The 18321-nt window shown below is 29.5% G+C and overlaps 3 protein-coding genes across 3 annotated transcripts; 2 read left to right on the forward strand and 1 right to left on the reverse strand.

Moving 5' to 3' along the window:
* Positions 1-3439: 3439 nt before the first annotated feature.
* On the reverse strand, positions 3440-5230 carry LOC125875622 (heat stress transcription factor A-4c-like). Its single transcript, XM_049556618.1, has 2 exons — positions 4849-5230; positions 3440-4706 (listed from the first exon to the last, which is right to left on the reverse strand). Exons 1-2 carry the CDS (start codon positions 5083-5085, stop codon positions 3690-3692), a joined length of 1254 nt encoding a protein of 417 aa, XP_049412575.1. The 5' UTR covers positions 5086-5230; the 3' UTR covers positions 3440-3689.
* Positions 5231-9483: 4253 nt separating this feature from the next.
* On the forward strand, positions 9484-11649 carry LOC125875632 (18.8 kDa class II heat shock protein). The gene is made up of 6 exons (XM_049556629.1): positions 9484-9700; positions 10108-10221; positions 10323-10551; positions 10697-10811; positions 11073-11234; positions 11354-11649. Exons 1-6 carry the CDS (start codon positions 9602-9604, stop codon positions 11388-11390), a joined length of 756 nt encoding a protein of 251 aa, XP_049412586.1. The 5' UTR covers positions 9484-9601; the 3' UTR covers positions 11391-11649.
* A 383-nt stretch (positions 11650-12032) lies between these two features.
* On the forward strand, positions 12033-13400 carry LOC125875627 (protein STRICTOSIDINE SYNTHASE-LIKE 10-like). The gene has a single exon (XM_049556623.1). The coding sequence runs from the start codon at positions 12078-12080 to the stop codon at positions 13191-13193; it is 1116 nt and encodes a 371-aa protein (XP_049412580.1). The 5' UTR covers positions 12033-12077; the 3' UTR covers positions 13194-13400.
* Positions 13401-18321: the final 4921 nt, after the last annotated feature.

An 18321-nucleotide genomic window follows, 5' to 3' on the forward strand; every position in this document is an offset into this window, starting at 1 on the left:
TGACTATCAAAAAAATTGTCACATAAATTGAGATAATTAATAAAAATCTTGACACGTATAATCTCAAATTAAAAATTTATATAGCATATCATGATGTATTTTAATCTTGTGATCTTTAATATAATATATAAAAATTAAAATTAAAATTAAAAAATTGTAATAAAAAATATTTTTAAAAAAAATGGACCAACACAAAAACTAAGATAAATAAATTAAAATAAGTATTAGTAAAGTACGATATGATTGGCAGTGGGATTTATTAATACCAGACTTTTAGGTTGCTAGATCTCTACTTCTTCCACGAGATCTCTAGTTGTGTGACTAAGACGTGCCAACACCTGTTCGTTAGGGTGGCACGGTTCGATATGATATGATATTGAAAATTTTGATTTTTTTGTTTACATAATTATTATATGATATTTAGCAATGAAAATATACAATAAAAAAAATAGTTGAGTGAAATTTTATGGTGTTGTAATCAAATAATAAAGTTTAACCTATATAATAAAGTTTGAAAAAAGTTTAAAATAGTCTCTTATATTTGGGTTATGACTTAAATTTATTCTTCTGTTTTTATATGGAGCACTAATAGTTCCTCATATTTGCATTATTAGAGCAATTTTGGTCCTCTTTCAAATTTTTGCCTATTTTTTAACAATGATTTTGTCCACAAGTTTATATATGGAATGTTCCATCGTATTTTTATATATTTAGTAAAAATAATTACTATATGTGAGAGAAGATGAGAAGAAGAACACCTTATTTTTTCAGTAGAAATATTATTACAGCTAAACTAAAAACATATCTTTGATTGTGTGAACTACATCGATTTATTGCTAACATATGACATTGAAAGAAAAGAAAATTTTGTACTTGTACAACGTTATATGTCAACAATAAATTGATACAGTTTGACAAGCAAATGTAGATTCTTAGCTAGCGTTTGGCCATAGATTTTCAAATATTCTTGGCAAATATTATTTGGGTGAAATTTCACCATGTGTTTGGCCATAGTATTTGGGAAACATATTTCACTTTTTTAGAAAAATATGATTTATACCCACAAGTTTTGAAAACTATCAAAACTAACCATAAGTTTGTATTACAAGTCAATTGGATCTTCGTTGCAACAAATAACAAGTAGTGTCCATGACACTGGAGCAATGTGGTAGTTTGGAGTGAGTGCAACAATCATCATTCCATACATAGTGAAGTAGACAAAACACATGACTTTGTTACCCTGAGCCGATTGCTCATCATTTTCATCAACAATCATATCATCACTTTCATATTCACTGAATATTTCATCACTACTTTGGTGTTCACATAAAAAATTATGTAATACAATGCAAACAACTACTATAGAGGGTGTTTTTGTAAAAGATAAAAGTTTGGTGTAAAATTTCAATTTTTAAAAGATCCCAAATAATGAGATTTGGCCCAAATACTAGAAAAAACTAGTATTTGAAAATTTGGGATATTTGCCAAATAATGACAAATTGTATGGAGAAACACTATGTGCCAAATTTCCCCCCAAATATTACTTGAAAAATCTATGGCCAAACGGGTCCTAATTTAGTTTCAATAATATTTCTACTGAATAGAATAAATTGTTCTTTCCTCACCTTCTCTTACATGGAGTTATTATTATTTTTAAATATATAAAAAGACGATTGAACATTTCAAACATAAAATTCCTTACAAAAGCAATGTTAAAAATAGGTAAAATTTGGGAGAGGACTAAAAGTGCATCAATATTACAAACATAAAGAATTATTAGTGTTCCATTTGAAAAACTCAAGGATATCTTTGAGTTTTTAACCGACTATTTTGAAAAAAAAAATCAATAAAGTCCTAAACAAATTCTTTATAAAATTGACCAGAAAAATATGACCCCAGGAAAACTAATAAATGTAATTATATATTAATAAAATATTATTATAGAAAAAAAGTAGTCATGTGTCAGATAAATTAATAATTTAAATTTATGATATGATAAGTTATATATCTATATTAATTATATTTCTTTATATTAATGGTATTCTTGCCACAACTACTTTGACCCTCAATAAATGAGTCATTTGCACATAGCAGCCGCTCACGAATATTGACATAAAAAAGACAATGACCATTAATTTAATGGTTATAAAAAATTTTGTTCTTTAAAAAAAAGTTAAAAAATTGGTCAAACATTTTTGTGGAACCAAGAAGACTTCAATTATTTTAGAAAAAAATCTTGATTGCTCCTGTAAATGATTTTTAAAAAAAAAACTATTTTATAAAAATATTTGATAAGTTTGTCTAAAACCGTAAGTTTCTATATCTTGTAACTATATGTTTGATTTGCTTAGGAAATGTTTCAACAATTCTTTTGGCATAACTCTAATTTGCTTGCGTAGAAGGTCAATAGGTTGAATTATTGCAATGATATTTTTATTCTTTTATTCCTTATATAAGTTATCAGTCACTTTTTTTTTAAAATGAATGAATGGAATATGTTGCCAATAATGATCCTTAATTTTACAGTAAAATTTCCTAAAATAATTTTTATTATATACATTAAAAGAAGTGGTGGTAAGCAACTGTTTAATTCCATAAACCATAGTGCTTTAAATTTCTTGTTACATGAAAAAAATTTAAAAATGAGTCTAATGATAGAATTGGAAAAAGTATACTTTTAGTCCCTGAATTATCGATAAATTTGATTTCAGACCTTGTAATATCTACTCTAGCATATTTAGTCTGTGATTTAATTAATTGTGTGCTTTTGGTCCTGTATTCTCTCAAATAAACACTTTTAGCTTTTTAAAAGTTTGTCCAAACATTCTATTAATCAATTAGGAAATGGTGTATAATGCTAAGCGACTTCAAAGGTTGTTCTAGTCGCCTAAAGCCTTATGGATTGATTGTGGAGATTTAGGTGTGTCATGCCAACCATCTTCCAATTTCTGGATAATCATTCCCGGATAATGCTTGTCGCGGGGGTTAATCATATTTTCATGCATACTTCCCTGGTCGTCTCGAGTTGAGTCAAAAGCTTTGAGTGAAAGGCCCTTTGACCATCTACTCTTTAATCAGTTGTTGTTGCAAGACGAGATTCTTTGTCTTGCTTGTAGTCCACAGGATTTTACTCTGGAAAAGCTCTTCCTTAGATGAATTATAACTTATACAAAGGATATTCATTGTAAGAGTGCATCGAAACAACCTATGCAATTCTTGCCAATCATAACAACCAGAACGGGTACCTTGTACCCTTCGTTTGTCCCATTAGCAAAAGGCATATATTGTGGTGAATTCGTGTTACTACTATAAAGTGATTTCCATAGTTCAATAGAGAAAAGAAAGAATAGCCTGTCAATTTCCTTTGCTTTATTATTAAACTTAAACAAAATTAAGCTTTAACTCAATATTGTTCAATATCACTAATCTTCTATCATTAATATAGATATAAATATCTTACTAAAACTCTGATAATTACAAGCAAAGTCTACACTAAAAGTTCCACAAAAAGTGGTACTTCATATTTAACTTCTAGTGAATGATCTCAGTACATGGAACTCTTAACTGTTACTTAGTATTACAACAACAAACCAACAAGTGCTCCAATGTGACATCTGAGATAATCAAAACTAGAAGAAAAAAACAACAACAATAGCTATAAAATGTCAATAAGGAAATACTGAATCAACTCAGCTTCCTGTTGCTGGACTACTAAGATGCCCCATCCTTTCAGCAAGATTTTCTACATTAGCTCCGCTATTCCACCAATATCTATGGTTTTCCCCTAATCTAATATCACACGCTAATTCGTTAATGCCTTTGTTTTCAACTTCTTGTGGCTCAGTGCAACCAGGCGTCTCTGTTAAGAACTGTTGCCAAAATACATCATTACCCGAGTTTGATACCAATTCAGATGTTTTAGTGGTCTTACCCTCAACCTGATTAACCTGATCAGATGGCTTAAGTTGACATTCTAAATTGACATAAATTGATGATATGACAGGACTAAAAGGTCCTCCTCCTAACTCGGAGGAGGATGGTGAATGATCGATAGGAGAGTTTCGTTTGCCAGAATCATCAGATGAGGTATCCATTTCCCGTATAACAATTGGGGAAGGTAAAGGTTGTGTATGGTCAAAATCACATATTTGATCTTCTGTTGGATTCATTCGAATACCATACAGAAAACGCTCCCAAAAATTGATTGAAGAATCCAACTTTTTAACCATTTCCAAGTCCAATTTTGGTGCAACTACAGAGTTAGTAGCTGCATTTTCCTCCTCAATTAAGCAATTTGATACTAACAACCGTCTCTTCTTACTGTTATTATTCGCGCATTGAATAAAATCAGATGAAAATCCAGGTCTTTGTAGTAATTGAGCTAAAAGAGAAATCAATTTCCCCTGTCTATGAGCAACGTTATGTAAACGTTGCTCCATAGACTTAATTCCACTTTCATATTCCATATTAAATTTCTCTTGATTCTCCGCAGATGACTGAAGCATACTGTTTTCTCTCTTCAGCCTCTCAATTTCATCTTCATACTCCTGTCTCTCCGAATCCGTCAATGGAGCCACTGATTGCCCTGTTGCAGAGTGGCTATGGATCGGCTTTCGTCTGTAAATATTCTTCAACAAATGCCTCTGCCCTCTTAAAAACTCCTCGTTCGCAAACTCCCATTGTTCAGGATCAACCTTTCTAAACCCCTATAGAACAAAAAAAATAAATGAATACCGTCAAATAACAAATCAAAACAGAAAGTTTCATATCTCAACTATCTATATTTCGATAAACATTTGGTGATAATTCAATCGAGATATTTATGAAATGAATGAATGATTTACTTACATAAGTATTAAGTTGTCTGATAAAACTGGAAAAATTGTTATGCTTGAAGTATTTCGGAAGCAAGTCTCTAGCGAACTCAGGTGGATTCCAAACAACGAAGCTACGTCCGTTATGGTTCCATGAAACAACAGGATCAGTATACGAATCATCAACTAATTCATAAGTCTTCAACAAAAAAGGCGCCGGAGAAGAAGAACTTGATCGTTCATTACAATTATCCATAACTATGCTTACCATGTACACTCATGCACTATTTTTTTTTAAGGATTAGATAAAATCTAGTGTGAATTGCGAAGATTATAATTTGAGTTTGAATGAGAAAGGGGAAGAAAATGATAAGAAGATTTAGATGAGAAAAGATAGGGTATGGAAGAAATTGAAAAGGAAATAAGTGTATATAAAAAGGGGAAAGGAGAAATACAGTGTTTCTTCATTATTCAGCTTGACTGAGAGAGGTTAGACGACTTGACTTTGAATGTGGATTGTTGAACAAGTTGGGGGAGAGTGGAAAATTTTTAGTTTGTGTATTTCCCTTTTTGTCCAAGTATATACTCTCTCCCTCCGTACCATTTTATATGTCTATATCTTTCTATAAATAACTGAACCACAATACTTGTCATTTTATAAAATTTATGAATAAATTACTATATTTTGCCTATTATACCCTTGATAGAATAGTTAATTAATCTTGTCATTTATTGGTAATAAAGTTGACTTAAGAAAACATTAAATAAGGGTAGAAGGGTAAAGTTACATAATTTTTTAATGCAAGTGCAAAGTAAAAAGGTGATATATGAAGTGGGACGGAGGGAGTATGAAATTATTTTCTTTTTTCGAGATTTAAATTATAAAAATAAAAGAAATTAGTATTTTTTGTATAAATTTTAAATACTTAATCTTAATTTTTTTTTCTTTAAAAAAGAGAATTGTTCTAATTCATTTTGATTTTGAAGATTAGTTAAATAACCGTCGAGAAAAAAATTATATCACATAAATTAAAACAATTGTGAGAGTGATTTTTACTACCTATGTTTCAAGTTATTTGTCTTTCTTTTCTTTTTAGCACGTTCAAGAAGAATGTTTTATTCTTCTTCATGTTTTGATATATAATTTTCAAGTTTAACTTTTCACATGATATGTTTAAGTAGTTTTTAATTATAAAACACTTTTTTTACTGTTGAAAGTGTTTGAAAAAGGACAAAAAATACTTTTAAACACACACTTTTATGCCAAAAAAGTGTTAAAATAAATTAAAAGTATATGACTAACTAATGATTTTTAATTTTTAACTTATAAGTTACTTACGGAAAGTTAATTCAAACACCCTTAAGTAACATTTTAATATGTTCTATAGATTTTTAGCTTAAAGTTATACAATTCTACAAAAAAATATCAAATTAGAATCAAATAAATTAATCGAAACACAAACAAATTATTATGGCATGGAATATTCAACGGTCTTTTAGTTAATTTTTCTTTTGACTATAATTTGGTTCGCTTTCAGCGTTCCAAGTTTGAAGAGATAATAAAGAGAGAGTAGAATAGTGAAGTCAGAGCCTCAGAGGTATCACCATTTATGACTACTTCTCTTTTCTTTAATTAATAATTAATTAAAACAGAGGCTGCCATTTTGACTGGCTGTTCCCTGTTCCCCTTTTAACAATTATTATTATTTTTATTATTATTATCAATAGAGTGTACTACCCCACTTCTCATATATTTTAGAATTTTATTTTTGTTTGTATTTCATGGAGATCTGAATTTAACTTGTTTATATCTCAATCATTATTTCACAAAAGATATGCCAACTTATATTTAATCATGAGAGAAATGAATATAATTTTTAGGCATAATTCAAAAAATGTCGTTTAACTTAGCTTTATCTGATATATATGTTCTCCAATTTTGAATTTGTATAAGTAGACCTTTAAACTTGTCTAGAGTTAAATAAGTGTACACACATTCATGGAATATTCACAAAGAAATCAAGTCCAAATCATCATAATTCGAGAAATACGTCATAAATAGTCTTAAATCAAGGAAGAAACAGAATTGTACCAATTATTTATCAATAAAATATTCATGTTTCTTTAGAGAAAAAAAAGTAGACACATACGCCTTACGTGATAGTTCACATCATACACGATATTTTATGTGGAATCCTAGATGTATTAAATGTGCGTGTCTAGTGTCTACTTGTTCAACTCTATATAAATTTAAATGTCTACAATTGTATACTAAAAAATGAAGGGCATAAATACTAATGAGATCAAGTTAAAAAATATATAATGCATGAATGTGTCGTTCAACTTGGGTTCAACTGACATCTATGCCCTCTAATTTTGAGTGTGCACGAGTAGACACTTAATCATGTATAAAATTGAACAAATAAATACATTCCTCTTGTGTAGCGTTCTACATGACATTTTTTTTGTCTTAAGTGGCGTCCCTATGTGTATTATGACATGTAGGACAAATATGCATATTTGTTCAATTTTATATAAATTTAAGTGTCTACTTGTGCATATCCAAAATTTTAAAAAACATAAATATCAGGTGAAATTAAGTTAAACATCACATTAATGAGTTTGTAGAAATTACTTGAAAAAGAAATAACACTCTGTATTGTGTGAGCATGGAAAACGCGAAAAATACAAGGCCATGAGCTTATATAGAAATGAAAAGAACAAAATAAATCATTTGCATTGCGTATTAAATAAATGAAGCCTTTTTTCGTAACAAAATTTTTTTTTAAAAAAAAGAATATTATTTAAAGACTAGCCATATGCAAACTTTTCAATAAGATACTATTTTCGATTTCTAATAAGGTGTTTCATTTTATTAAGAGAAAAAAACAAAGAATTAACATTAGATGATTAGTGTTAATAATTTAATTAAGCATGCATGTTAGTACTTACTACTTAGATTATGAAATTATAGCGTATGTGGCAAACAGGTTAGTGGATATTCACTATAGAATATTAGGACTCTAATTATTCCTTTTAGATGAAAATTCAAAGTTTTCTATATGCTATGTATCCTTAATTTTCTATTTTTTGTGTCTTTTTATTGCATTAGTTAAGCCGACAACATTGTCTTTTAGTCTTATCATTTAGTCTACTAACCAAATGAAATCACTTTTAATAATAATTAATATACTCATCCGGTCCCACATTTTATGAGATTATGAGGTGATAAATCGAACTCTCATCAACAAAGTGAAAATTCAGATAGTCATTAAAATCTTCCTTTCAATTTATTTGTCATTTTGTAAAATCAAGATAAAATTAATTATTTTTATCTTATTTTATTTATAATATTAAATATTTTAAAAATAAATTAGATTAATCTTATTATTAAACAAAGTGCAAGTATTGAAGAGAGTTAAGGGTCAAATAATAAAATTATTTTTTATTTATGAATTTTTTAAATAAAGAACATATAAATGCTAACTAATATGAGACGAAAGTGAATATTAATTAAAATCTAATGAAATTCTCCATAGAACAAATAGCTGAATTATTTTATGCTGAACAACTTCGTTATCGTAATTAATGACGTAACGTAATTAAAAAATTGGGTCAATGATATTGTTTGATCAACTTTTTGTCATCATGTGATTATTTTTTTCTTGGTCGTTACCCTTCTAATCTAATTTAATTAATAACAGTATTATCTACTCTTTGTTTTTCTTTTTCTTTTTTCTTATAACTTGTTATACTATTTTTAAAGAAGCTTCTTGATAATAAGATGACCAGGAAATTATTATTATGGCACTAGACTATGCCACGTGTATGAAGTTGGTCTTCAAGTATATTTTTCACTTGTTACATGACTTATTATATCCCCTTATTATAAGAACCTCAAATAATTTGATTGAAACAGTGGATATTACAAGCAGAGTCCTCGTTAATTTATATGATGTAATTTGAATTGAAATTTAAATAAGAATAAATAATTTTTTAAATTGTAATATAACCGTGTCATAATATTTATGTTATAAAATTTTTGTGATTGTGATCTTCACGTTAAAGGTATATTAGGAAACACAAAAGTATTATCTAGGAATGAGAAAACATAAACTTAATTTCACTATTGACAACAAAGATTTTTTTTCACTCTGAATCATTGAAAAAATTATGTTATAAATATTTTTTTTTCTATTAATTTTTCACTAAAAATATATGGTGAAAAATAAATTCTCACTAAAATAGTGGAAGTTTCATAATTTTTTTTTTGTTTAAAAATACTATTATTTTATCTTTTGTCACCTATTTAATTAATTAAAATAGTGTGAAATTAACCATGGACATTTTTAATGAAAAATAGTGATTTTTTTTATAGCGAGTCTTTTCAAATTTAAAAGTGTATCATTCTTTTTAGAACAAACTTTAGAAAAATGTATCTCAGTATAATAGAGTAAGCTAGCATTTGACAATAGATTTTGAAAATAATTTTTAAAAAATTATCTTCAAATATGTGTTTGTTCATAAAAATTCAAATATTTTCGAGTTTCCAAAATATTGCTGCAAGTGCCAATAGTATCTAATCTGATTGCCGATATTTGTGGAATGAAAGATCTTTTCCACCAAAAAAGTTTACTTCACACTAAAAAAAAAAAATCTACACGTCATCAATCATCAGTCATCACCATATCCAAATTCCTTTTATCTTAAAGAGCATTTGCATCTATTCAATATTCACATAGCAAGTAGAGAAACACTTTCTGTATTATATTCACTCTGCTGGAGCAATGGAGAGTCAAGTTGTAAGGCGAAGAGTTAACATGATTACTGCACATTTAACTGCACATGATGATATTTCCGCCTCCGCTACTCATCTCTTTCCTATGGTAATTTCTTTCTTTCTGTGTCTGTACTCATAGTAATGTTAGCAGGTGCGGAGTTACAGATTCGATAGAACTAGTAGCTTTGGCCAAGATTCCGTATTTATGTTTAAAATTTCACTTAATATGTACGAATAGTAGTTTATTAAAAGTAAGGTCAAAGTGTCTTTTTGAAAATTCAGAACTTCTGCATGGTAGGACTTGTCACGAGCTAATTCGAAAATGAAAGTTGTGGTTAAGTCATAGAACTATTCATTTCCCCTGTTCTTTTAACTATCTCTCTGTCCTTTGATCAATTCAGCACTTAATCTTTTTTAATTTTAGTTTTTGAGTTACGAAAAATGTAAGAACTCTATTGATGTGTGTTCATTTGCTTATGTAATATTTGGATTTTCACTTGCTTTAATATCTAGAGCTGTAGCAGTAGCTTGAATTCTGCAATTCCGAGGTACGACAACAGAATGAACTATGCACGACAAAGTTCCAGTTCTCAAGCTTGTTTCATGAGGCCTAATTCAAGTGAACAGGTCTGTGAATTAGTAATAGAATTGTCATTACTTAGTTTCAATGAGTTTGAGATATTCGTTTTGCAGTGTTATCTTTTTGTCATTTTCTTGCTTTGGGGCAGGGAAGCTGTACTGAATCCGCCTCGTCTTTCAAGGCTAACGATTATGCAAAAAAGAGTTCTCGCGCCTTTGAAGGACCAATGTTTTCTAGACCTGCAAATAATACTACACAAGATTGCAAACTCAATGGAACTGCTGAAGAAGCTCCTAAATTTGCTAGGCCACGTACAAGGACTAACGAAGCACCTCGTTTCCAATTGAAAGAAAGAAGAAATGAACTTGAATCTAACGGTAAACATATGCTTAACTTTGATTGGCATTTTTTTGTTGTTGCTGGAATTAATAATGTATTGCAGTAGTGACTTTTGATCGCGTAATTGAGAGGTACATACTCTTCGGAATGTTGAAAAATTCCCTTTTGTTTTTGCTAATACAGGGAGTGAATGGTCTCCTAGGATGGATGTTGCAGAATCTGGAAGCATGTACGTTGTATCTATAGAACTTCCCGGTGTCAATATAAGTGATATAAAGGTAGAAGTCAGTGACAAAAGGTAAATAAAATACAACTATCCTTTAGTCTTTTGTTCCACAATCTGGAGTTGATTTCTAGTATAGGCACTCAACTAATAGCTTTGTCGAGGAAAATTGGAATCAAGAAGGGTGACTTTCGAGATAATAACTATTAGTTGAGCGACTATCTGAGAAATCAAATTAGAAATACGTGAGATCAGCATGTGTTATAAAGTTCCATCTTATGCAATGATGATTTCAATTTGCGTTGGTCTAATAGACGCGTGTTATGTCCTTGACAGCTTAACAGTTTCTGGAAATCGTTCAACTCAGTGTAAAGTGGCATCATACTTGAATGGCTTGGTATCAGCCTATCACAAAAAGGAGATTGTGCAAGGACCATACCGAGTTTTCTGGCGTCTTCCAAGTAATGCTAATAAAGATCGCGTCTCAGCTGAGTTTGTGTAAGTTCTCAATCTTTGTAATCGTTTACCTATATATCATCATGCTTAATGTTTTTAGTCAAGACAAACACTTCATTACATATAAACTTCTGAAATTTCATGAGTGTAAAATACTGCAGGGACGGACTTTTACAGATTGCAATCCCGAAACTTTGAGAAACATGGCAATCAATCAAGGCAAATATATACGTGTAAAATATATACTCGCAACAGAAGTTACCATACAACTTGAACCATGTATAAGTAACACGCTTTTTAATGGACACTAGTGTAAATCACCATTGATTATGAGCTATACTTGTAATGCTACATTAGTAGCCATATAAGAGTATATACATAAATGTTCATGTCATGAGTGTTCAAGTTATATATATGGGGAAAAAGACCAAATTTATATTTGAACTATGTGAAATGATCTGTCTTCGGACTCTATAAAATGTTGCCATACCCCGTGTCAGTTCTCCAAGAAGGCACTACTTTTGGAGTACCCGTCACGTACCTATTAATATTTTAAAGAGTCCGAGCAACATAGCCTTGTCTTATCTCCAATATCTCTGTTTTGCACCAGAAACAGCCACGTGGACGAATAATACTAAACCTTTACTTGATCAACGCCCGTTTTTCTTTCCCAAGTTTCTCTGCCGTCCCTTCTTGACTACTTAGTAGCATTTTATAAAAGTTCATTTTCAGCCATTAATAGTATAGAGTGAGTCATTTTTTGTCTACTCTTTATGTCATTCTCTTTGTGACTTTTCCATGTTTAAAGTCAGTCCACTCTAAAACAAGTATAAAACAAGAAAACTTCAACATAATCTCATCACCAAAAGACACTCTCCAGTCTCCATGAATGCTTCAAATCTATTGTTGATCAGTGCAACAACAGCACTAGCAATTATCTCATTAGTTTTTGCATTTGACGACGAAAATGTTTTGAAACCACCTCATATACCAGGCTCCCAAAATCTTCTCACAAAATCCGAAATCATTCAATTGAAAAGAGCAGTTGGACCGGAGAGTATTGCTTTTGATCCAAACGGAGAAGGCCCCTATACAGGAGTTGCCGATGGACGAATTCTCAAGTGGAAAGGATCATATTGGTCTGATTTTGCAGTTACCTCTTCTCATAGGAAGAATTGTACCCTGCCATTTGCTCCTGAATTGGAGCATATATGTGGAAGGCCATTAGGCTTACGATTCGATACAAAAACAGGGGAACTCTATATTGCTGATGCCTATTTCGGACTCCAAGTTGTTGGACCAAAAGGAGGACTAGCTACACCATTAGTCCAAAAATTCGAAGGTAAGCCTCTGGTCTTCACAAATGACATTGACATTGATGATCATGACGATGTGATTTACTTCACGGAAACAAGCACAAAGTACCAACGCAGGCAATTCTTCGCCTCTCTTTTAAGTGGAGATAAGACAGGCATGCTAATGAAATATGTTAAATCCACACAACAAACCAAAATTTTAATAAGAGGCCTTGCTTTTGCAAATGGTGTAGCTCTGAGCAAAAACAAGTCCTTCGTGCTCGTAGCTGAAACTTCAACCGGTAGAATTTTTAGGTATTGGCTGAAAGGTCCTTACAAAGGAAAACATGATACATTTGCTGAGTTACCGGGATTTCCAGACAACATCAGAATGAATTCGAAAGGAGAATTTTGGGTTGCTCTGCACGCTAAGAGATCAGTATTTGCACAATTGAGTGTTTCGGATTTAGAGCTCGGGAAGGCATTGTTGAAGCTCCCGATCACCGCGCAACAACTTGACAACTTGTTAGCCGGAGGGCAGCCACACGCTACCGCGATCAAGCTAAGCGAAGACGGGCAAGTTTTGGAGGTTTTAGAAGATGTTGAAGGCAAGACATTGAGGTCGATTAGTGAAGTTCAAGAGAAACAGGGCAAGTTGTGGTTTGGTTCTGTTTTGATGCCCTTTTTGGGCATTTATGGATTATAAGTTCTAGTTATATATACCGTTTGGGTAAGAAATTTTATTTTACGAGAATATATCGACTACCTAAAGATCGTCCTACGAGTAATTTTAGTTAAATACAAGTCAAAGTTATGTCAATTCCAAGCTTCTAATATGATGATAAATGTTCCTTATTTTCCAATTGGTTGGAACTTCGAAGCCACTTGTATAAACTATAGTATAAATTATGAAAACATATTGTCTAGGTAAAATTCACAAATAACCAAGATTGCTATTTGAAAATAAGTTACGTCAAGACTAATCAACTAATCAAGATTAGTCATTTTTCATACTGGAATGATTTTTACATCCATCCAACTTCAAGTTAAATTCTAAATTTTATGATCAAACATATTTTTAAAAATTGAACTCCATTATAGTCAAGCATATCCTATATAAATACCTTATTTTTTATGAACGTCTATATTCTTTTCTCAGTTGGATCGTCCTATGTGACCACATATATGAGGTATCTTCCAATAATTTATTGTGATTTCTGGTTAAGGAATATGAAAGTGTAAACTTAACTTCCAGGAATTTAAGGTGCCATTAATAACAATCTCCAAATTAAAACAATAGAGTTAATTTGCCAACTAATTATATCCTTTAGTACAAAGTCAACTCTTATAAATGATTACTGTATTTATTGTTAGTTTAACAATTTATTTAATTTCTATTTAAAGAAAGGTCTCAGTAATACAAGGGGATTTTGCCGGTAAGTTTAAATTTTTTAAAATTAAATCCTCATATTTTCTGACAGTGACGGCAATTATCAGATCCAATGACACCGATTGATAGATTCCTAATGCAATAAGTTAGAGAATAAACTATTTTTTATTTACATATAAATTTTTTAAAAATTATAAAAAAAAACATAAAAGATTAATTTATAAAGGACTTTAAAATAAATTGCCTTCATTTTCTGTCTACACTATTTCATTATTATATTAAAATTACATAAACATGCAATACGCGATATATTTTACTTATTATTTGGGAACGTGCCTTACTATAATTAACTACACTTCGTAAATATTTCCTCCATTTATTTTTATTTCTCACATTTTAATTTGGGACCTACATTTAAAAATAAAATTGACATTACTATATCTCACACTATTCTTATAAATTAATGTTTAATATTAGGTTTTAGAAACTAATTTGATAATAAGTAATTAATACTAAGAGTAAAACATGAAAAAAATTAATTCTATTTTCTTAATATATAATATAAAAATAAAAATATTTTTTGAAATAATAGATAAGTAAAATGAACTAGAGAATACTAATGAAAAGTATATTTAGGACACAATATCATCACCTATTTTTATTCTTAAATTTGAGCAAACATGCAATTTTTGTTAATTAATACTCATTCGTTCATTTTTATTTGTCTATTATTTCAAAAATAGATTTTCACTTTCAGCTTTCAGTTTTAACATATCAAGAAAAAATATTTATTCATTTTCATATTTTATCATTAGCATTAATTAATTAATTCCAAAATCTGATACTAAACATCAATTAATAATAAGAATAGCATAACAAACTAGCCATGTCAATAATTATTTTATTAACAATCATATCAAATCCAAATATAATAAATAAAAATAAACAAAAAGNACTGATTCTTAAAATTAATCTATCAATGTCACATAAAATGAGACAAAAGTAGTAATATGTATTGTTTAATGTGAAATTATTGAAAACTACGTAAAATGTATTATAAATCTTAACAATTAACAACATTTGATTGAATCTTGAAATTTTATCAATGCTACATACATTGAGACAAGTGGAGTAATATATATTAAGTATTTAAAAATTACGTACAACCATATTGCTTTCTGTAGGCTTCGAATTATCGTGGTCATTTTTTAGGCTGATACAAGTTTTGTACATTTTTTTTAATATTATAAATCGCAATAATTAATAATTTCAAATAATTTTAAAAATATATTAAAAATTTAGTTGGTTTCGGCAATTTATTTATACTATATTAAACGGGACAAAGGAAGCAACATATATCATTTACAAATGACTTAAAAAACATTAAAAATTACAATAATTACCAATTTAAAATATTTAGAAGCTATATAATAAAATAGGTTCACTCTCAGAATTCTTTCAGGCTCACATATATTGGGACAAAAAAAATAATGCATATCATTTTAAAATTACCAAAAATGTATTATAAATAATAATAATTAACAACTTAAAATATCTGAAAGACATTTTAAAAGGGTTAATTCTGTAATTTTATCTATATCACATAAATTAGGACAAAGTGACCAGTAATGTTGGTTATTTGAAAGTTACATCAAAATATTATAAATCACAATAATTAATAACTTAAAACATTTTTTTAAAAAAATTAAAATTTGGATGACTCTCCAAATTTTATTTGTGTAACATAAATTGAGACAACAAAAATAACATATATTGGATCCATTTTAATTTATTTGTCTTATTTTCTTTTTTGGGTTTTTTATATTTAAAAAATGCGTAAAAATACTATAAATCATGATATTGACAACATAAAATATGTTTTGAAAAAAAAAATACAAAAAATTCCACTCATTCTTTAAGTGAATCTATCGTAAATGTTGTGCCGTAATTTAACTATTTCTAGAAAAATCACTTTTTGAAACGTTCTAAGTATAAAACAATTTGAGAAAGATACTTAGAAAAGAGTCGCCACTTAATTTTTAAATAAATTAAGAAAACTTATAATTTTCAAAGATTTAAACAGAAAAAATCATTTGAAAATACCAAAGAAGGTACGGGGTTCAATTTACACTTCGAGAAGGATTTAAGCATTCGAAGTGCCCGCTAACATGCGGTTAACCTGCGACTTGACTAAAATATATTTTGACTATTTTTGGGAAAATGGTTTGACATAAAAGAAAATATGATAATTTACAATATTCAATTAACTCTGAAGAATAGTTAAATAAAGAATATTTTATATTTAATTTTTACTTTTTTAGAGAATGAGATCCAAAAATGAGACATTTGACTCGAAATACAAGTGATTAGAATATTAATAAAACTTAGACTAATAAGATTTTATTTAGTTCATTTTAAAATAAATTAAACCAATTTAATAAATTAAAGTATAAAAGATCATTTTTGAATTAATTGACTAACCTTTTTGAGAAAATAACTAAGTAAGTATTATTTATTTATTTACACTATTAGATTAACTTTGAGAAAATAGTTAAACAAATAGCAAATTTTTATTTTTTAAGAAAATGGGACTTTAATTGAAACATTTGAATTAGAGACAAGTAATTAGAATTTTAACGAAACAAAATGAGTTGGTTTTTATTTGAGTCATTTTTGGTTTATGAAAAACTATTTTAAACTAATAAAAGAAAAAAGAAAATTTTGACTAAAGATTATAAATGACAATACAAAAATTGATAAAATGAGATTTGTTAGAAACAAAACAACACAGAGGAATAGCTCGTCTTTTGGGGAATCCAACTAAGTTGATTTACGATTATAAAGTTAGAGTTAAACAACAAACAATAAATAATCACAATTAAATAATTAGCGAGTAAGGGAGAAATTTGAATTTGGGCCCCCTTTTGGGCTAATTTCGTTGTTTGTTTTGGAGTTTAACACAATTCCCGTTTTTGGTATACAGCTTATGTATATCAGTGTATATCGGCATGTATATCAGCCATTTTCATGTATTTGTTGCTTCCAAACACTTGTATTTCACTCCAGCCCTGTATATTCGCATTTTTGGCCTATAATTCGCTGTACTGGACCTGTATACCAGTATACATTTATTGTATACAGGCTGTTCACAACCTGCTTTTGCCACCCGAACAACTAGTTTTTTATTTTTTAAACTTCCAGCCCTTTGTACACCTGTTCGTCAGTGTCCCCCTTTTTTTTTTCCCTATCAGTTTGAAGGGGAATAGACTTGGAGAAATGAGTTTTGGGCCTTTACAACCCATTCGGAATGCAAAGGGAAGAAGGATGGAGTCCGAGATGAACTCGAGTTGATATCACATGTATCAAAATAAAGGGAAAAGATTAGGATACATCTATGACACAAAAATACAAGCATTAACTAACTATTCTAGCGTTTTATAAACTCAAACAAAAGACAAAACTGAAATAAAAGAAGTAACATTTCTTTACTCCCACTGTAAAGAAGATAAAGGAAATACTTAGTACCACCCTAAGCTACTTGACCTCATAGTCAAACATATTTGGACTAGAACAAATAATATTCAAAGATATATAACTTTGATCCAAAAAAAAATCTTAGCAATAGCCATGTTAAAAGCTTGACAAACTTTGAAGCATAATTTCCAAGGAAAAACAATTTAACTCAAATAAACTGGATAAAATTCATATTGGGCTATATCTTAAGGAGAAGACAATGAAAAATCAAAGTTCATATCACTAAGCCAATGCAAATCAAGATATTGCTAATCTGTAAACCAAGAACAAACTATGACTTCAACATGTCAATTTAGCGGCAAAACTATGAGAAACACCATTCATTATCAATTCTTGATAAACTAAACTCAACTATGAAGCTAGTAAGAATTCATATCAAAATCAATAGCGGAACGTTGGTCTAAAGCAAACCGAGAAAATACATGAAACAAATTGAAATGACATACAGTGAACAAGACACCATGGCTTCACTGTGTGGATGAGTGAATACATCCCAAATTTAGGCCAATATTCGTTACTTGGCAGACACCATGAAAAGAAAGATAAGACGGTAACTACAACTCACATGACTTACTAGCAAGATGATTGAAAATCTCCTTATTTTCGGATCGAAAAAAAAAACAAGACAACTGGATTTAGCAATTCAGATTCAAATTGGCAAAGAATGATACTATAAGGAAGTCACCAAGACTTCAAGCAAAGAAAACAAAGAAACATTCGAATAGTAGACAAGGATACTACAATGAATCGCAACACTCGCAAATACCAACAATTAAACATCTCACAATGATCAACAAGTAGACAGTTCTCACATCAGTTTAGCAGAAAGATCACACAATCAGACCATAAAACTAAACTACTGTTGATTCACGACAAAGAGACTAAAATCATAAAAGGAGTGTTACCTTTT

This window comes from Solanum stenotomum, chromosome 9 (genome assembly GCF_019186545.1).
Source record: "Solanum stenotomum isolate F172 chromosome 9, ASM1918654v1, whole genome shotgun sequence".
In the NCBI taxonomy this organism is placed as follows: Eukaryota; Viridiplantae; Streptophyta; class Magnoliopsida; order Solanales; family Solanaceae; genus Solanum; species Solanum stenotomum.

What these genes read in the sequence shown, in the direction of transcription:
- LOC125875627 (XM_049556623.1), top strand. Translation starts at nt 12,078, where the DNA reads ATGAATGCTTCAAATCTATTGTTGATCAGTGCAACAACAGCACTAGCA.
- LOC125875622 (XM_049556618.1), bottom strand. Translation starts at nt 5,085, where the DNA reads ATGGTAAGCATAGTTATGGATAATTGTAATGAACGATCAAGTTCTTCT. An exon ending in TCAGACAACTTAATACTTAT is followed by an intron (nt 4,707 to 4,848) that starts GTAAGTAAATCA and finishes TTTGTTCTATAG; the next exon opens with GGGTTTAGAAAGGTTGATCC.
- LOC125875632 (XM_049556629.1), top strand. Translation starts at nt 9,602, where the DNA reads ATGGAGAGTCAAGTTGTAAGGCGAAGAGTTAACATGATTACTGCACAT. An exon ending in GTAGAAGTCAGTGACAAAAG is followed by an intron (nt 10,812 to 11,072) that starts GTAAATAAAATA and finishes TGTCCTTGACAG; the next exon opens with CTTAACAGTTTCTGGAAATC. An exon ending in CGCGTCTCAGCTGAGTTTGT is followed by an intron (nt 11,235 to 11,353) that starts GTAAGTTCTCAA and finishes AAAATACTGCAG; the next exon opens with GGACGGACTTTTACAGATTG.